At 43.0% G+C, this 4,821-nt stretch overlaps 1 protein-coding gene across 3 annotated transcripts in view; it reads left to right on the plus strand.

Annotated features, from left to right (window-relative positions):
• The window catches only part of DHX35 (DEAH-box helicase 35), a 79,470-nt gene that overhangs the window by 13,185 nt on the left and 61,464 nt on the right, over positions 1–4,821 (plus strand). For 2 of the 3 annotated variants that reach the window (XM_003787593.3, XM_023512023.1), the window contains one exon: positions 503–595. In XM_003787593.3, the coding sequence (XP_003787641.1) occupies positions 503–595 (93 nt within the window). Of the gene's footprint in view, positions 1–502; positions 596–4,821 lie in introns of those variants that run through there. The other variant, XR_002772747.1, reaches the window with a different exon arrangement.

Raw genomic sequence — 4,821 nt, forward strand, 5'->3', positions numbered from 1 at the left:
GGGATTCGAACCCGCCACCTTAGGTGTATGTGGCTGGCGCCTTAGCCGCTTGAGCCACAGGCGCCGAGCCAGTTATACTTTTTAATAGCTATTAATTCAAATTATTTCATTATCAGTTTTATAACTGATTTAACCAAACTATTGATGAACATTTAGGCTGTTTGAATTTTTGGCTATTATAAGCAGTTCTGCAGTGACTGTGCCTGTTTGTGCGGTATTCACCTTTGCACACATGTATTGGTGTGTCTGTAGCACACCTTGTTATAAGTGAAAATCTTGAATCAGAGGGCATCATATACTTTGATAAGCATCACATTCAGCTGTGCTTGTGTTAGCTCATAGTGACATCAGCAGCACCTGTGAGTTAGAAATACATTTTGCTAATTCTCTTTAAAATTTACTTTCTTTTGGAAACAGCTCATTTCACAATGCTTAAATATCTTTGTTTAGGTCTTTTAAGACAACATGTAGCTATTTATAATGTATGGTTTTTCTTTTTCAGCTTAGGAATCATATTTTATACTTGATAGAAAACTATCAGACTGTGGTGATCATTGGAGAAACGGGATGTGGGAAAAGCACGCAGATTCCTCAGGTGAGTACATGGTTCATCTGTGTCTTCACACTTAGACTGCGTTGGACAGAGTTTGTAACTTGAGGATCGTCTTTACTCTCATTTACATTTTTAAGGTCTTCTCTCTGGGAAATACTCAATTCAACTAGATATTTTTTCTTAAATGTTTAAGGCTTACAGTTCTTTGATTAATACTAAAATGGCAGTTTGTCTTTGACTTCTTGTAATACCAGACTCATGGCTGGGCTTAGTGGCTCACACCTGTAATCCTAGCACTCTGGAGGCCGAGGCGGGTGGATTGCCTGAGCTCACAGGTTTGAGACCAGCCTGAGCCAGAGTGAGACCTCATCTCTAAAAATAGCTGGGCTTTGTGGCAGGCGCCTATAGTCCTAGCTTCTTGGGAGGCTGAGGCAAGAGAATCGCTTAAGCCCAAGAGTTTGAAGTTGCTGTGAGCTGTGATGCCATGGCATCACATTCTACTGAGGGCGACAAAGTGAGACTCTTATCTTAAAAAAAAAAGGCAGACTCATTTAAAGATGGGTAATTTGTAGTTTTTGTCCAAATAATTACAATTGAAGAGGTGGGACAAAATGAAAACGGTTAATAATAGTAGAACCTCTGTAAGTTGACCACCTAACGGACTATAACAAACTGGTCAACGTATGGAGGTAGTTAACAGAAGAAATAGGCCTGCTCTACTAATAAACACATGTGGTGCATGTATGGTTTATGAAAATTAGGTCAACTTATGCAGGTGGTCAACTGTGAAGGTTCTACTGTAGTTGTAAACAAAAACTGGCATATATATATAAAATTTTTTTTAATATAGCTGGGACTACAGGTGACCTTCACAATGCCCGGCTATTTTTTGTTGTAATTGTTTAGCTGGCCCAGGCCGGGTTTGAATCTGCCACCCTTGGTGTATGTGGCTGGCACTGTCACCATTGTACTACATTTGCTGAGCAGAAAAAAAAAAACCTGGCTTTTATAGAATTATGCAGTGCTCTATAAGAACTCTATCTTATCAGCAGAAATCATATGTTGCATGAATAGGAGTGGTAAGAATGATCAGGAGGGACCTAGTAATGAAAATGGCATTTGAGGCTTGGCGCCTGTGGCTCAAGCGGCTAAGGCGCCAGCCACATACACCTAAGGTGGCGGGTTCGAATCCCCAGCCCAGGCCCGCCAAACAACAATGATGGCTGCAACCAAAAAATGGCCAGGCGTTGTGGCGGGTGCCTGTAGTCCCAGCTACTTGGGAGGCTGAGACAGGAGACTCGCTTGAGCCCAGGAGTTGGAGGTTGCTGTGAGCTGTGATGCCATGGCACTCTACCCAGGGGGATAGCTTGAGGCTCCGTCTCAAAAAAAAAAAAAAAGAAAAGAAAATAGCATTTGAAATTGACCTTGGATGATCAGTGGTAGCTGACTGGGAAGGTGCTCTAGTCCAGTGAATATTGTGGTTAGAGATACTGAAGTGGGGAAGTGTAGGGTGAGTATAGAGTGTGTCTTAAGAACCCTGACTTGAAGAGTGAAGATTGATGATTAAGTGGCCAGGTTTGATAGACCTTGGGGATTTTCTTTTCTTTTTAATATTAACTTGTATTAAAGTATAAAATACATGTAGGAAAGTGCCTATGTCACAATTGTACATCTTGATACATTTTTACAAGTGGAAGACACCTGTGGTACCAGCTCACAGATGAAGAAACAGAATAGGACCAGGATCCCAGAAGTGCTTTTGTGTCTCCTTCTCTAACTGCCTTCTCTATCACCACAGGTGTAAGCAAGGCCAGCTCTTATTTTGGCTCTCACACCATAGGTTACTTATGCCTAGTTTTGAACTTCGTACAGGAATAGCATAGCTGCTTCTGTTCACCATTGTGTGTGAGGATCTTCCGTGTTGTTTACTATTGCTATGCTTGGTTCATTCTCATTGCTACATAGCAGGGGGCAGCAAGTAACAACTTGTGGACCAAATCCAGGTCCTTGCCTGTTTTTGTAAAGAAAGCTTTGCTGGCACACAGCCACCCTTGCTTATTGACATCTTGGCCATGCTGCTTTCCTGCTATAACAGAGACTTGAACAGTTAGAACAGAAACTCAAAGGCCTTGAAAGCTTAGAAATTTATAATCTGGCCTTTAACCAAAAGTGTTTGCCAAAACCTGCTGTATAGTGTTCCACTGTATTGGTATTCCGTGTTTTATTCATCCTTCCTTGTGTTGATTGGCATTTGAGTTGTTTCCAGTTTTTAGTTGTGAATAGTGCTGCTGTGAACAGTGGAGTTGCTTATGTTTGGTGATCATGTGTGCACATTCCTGTAGGGCTATGCCTAAGAGTAGTGCGGCTGGATCCTACGTTCAGCTTTAGAAAGTAACATCTAAGGTTATCAGAGTGGTTGTATCCTTGTAGGATGTGTGGGCAGGTAAACAGCAGCATGAGCTGAGCTTTAGGTAAGTTTTTTAATTGAAATACAAGATGACTTAGAAACAGAAGGAGGCCAAAGAAGGCTATTGCAGTGGTCTGGGGAAGATTGGAGTAACAGGGTCCTCAGTGAAGAAGTTATTGTGGGATAATCTGGGGAGGATGGAATGAGAGCAATTTCAGTTTCGGTCTATATGAATTAGAAGCTGGGTGGATATTTATCATGAGTAAGGTAAAGGGATAAAGGTGGATACTGACTGACTATCTTTGCCTTAGACACAGCAAGTCGTAGTGCTAAATGCGATGGAAAAGTAAATACGGGGTGGTGCCTGTAGCTCAGTGGGTAGGGCGCTGGCCACATAACCCAGACTGGCGGGGTCGAATCCGGCCCGGGCCAGCTAAACAGCAATGACAACTGCAACAACAACAAAATAGCCAGGCATTGTGGCGGATGCCTGTAGTTCCAACTACTTGGGAGGCTGAGGCAAGAGAATTGCTTAAGCCCAAAAGTTTGAGGTTGCTGTGAGCTGTGAGATCACAGCACTCTACCAAGAGCGACATAGTGAGACTCTGTCTCAAAAAAAAAACGTAAATACTGATTTTGTGGGGGGAAATTTTGATGTATTTGATTTAAACAGACTTGTTTTTTCCCCTATCATGGATGGTCTTTGATTACATTATTAGCAGGAAGATTGGATTGGGAGTCTGAAACTTGGCAGAGGTCAGACATGGAAGTCCTCTGTGTGGGATTGGATGTGAGATTGTCCACATGTTGGTGGTACAACATCTGATGCATGTGGGAGTGAGAGGGAACAGAAGGATTTGAGAAGAGAACCAGGGACCATGTCCTGGGAATATCAACATTCAGGAGTCAGGAGCAGAAAAGAGACAGAGTGGCAGTCAGGGAAATGGCAAAGGAACCAGGAGACTGCCATGGTCAGAGGAAGCAGAAGAGGAGTGAGGTTTCTGGACAGATGTGTAGGTGGCAGTTTCAGCCAGCCCAGTGGCCAGGGAGCAGGAGACCTGATTCAATCCTTGGTTGTTGGTCTTGGAAAGAGCAAGTCCAGTGGCAGGGTTTTAGGGTGGGAGATTCCAAGGGGAAGGTGATGAAAATCCCTTTGTATCTTCGAGCATGTTAATGATGTATGTAGTAAGTATCATTGACTGCCTGGTCCAGACTTGTGGAGATGACAGCATCTCTGTGTGGTTCTCAGTTCCTTTGTCTGATCCCCCATTTCTTTTTTCATTTTCTTTCTTTCTTCTTCTTCTTTTTTTTTGATACAGAGTCTTGCTGTATTGCCTGGGCTAGAGTCCTATGGCCTCAGCCTGCTCATAGCAGCCTTAAACTCCTGCCTCAGTCTCCTGAGTAGTACAGGTGCCCAATAATGCCTGGCTAATTTTTCTGTTTTTAGTGAGGATGGGGTCTCGTTCTTGCTCAGGCTGGTCTCCCAATTCCTGAGCTTAAGGGATCCACACACCTTGGCCTCCCAGAGTGCTAGGATTACAGGCGGGGTCCACTGTGTCCATCCTGCTCCCCCATTTCAATTCTGAATAATAGGTTTAGGAGGACATAGGCATTTTTAAAAAGTTACCCCAAGTGATCTAAAGTACAGCTGGGGAACAGTAGGCAGAGGGGAATGACATAGCACAGAAAAGACATTTTTTTTCTTTTTTTTTTTATTGTTGGGGATTCATTGAGGGTATATAGAACCAGGTTACATTGATTGCTTTTGTTAGACAATTTTGAAATGCAGATAGGAGTGGAGGTAGGGGTCTGCCAGAAAAAGGTACCTATATGTATAGTGGGCATCAAGAGCCTAGAAGTT

The sequence above is a fragment of the Otolemur garnettii genome, unplaced genomic scaffold, assembly GCF_000181295.1.
Source record: "Otolemur garnettii isolate 467f Iridium unplaced genomic scaffold, OtoGar3 scaffold00023, whole genome shotgun sequence".
Classification (NCBI taxonomy): domain Eukaryota; kingdom Metazoa; phylum Chordata; class Mammalia; order Primates; family Galagidae; genus Otolemur; species Otolemur garnettii.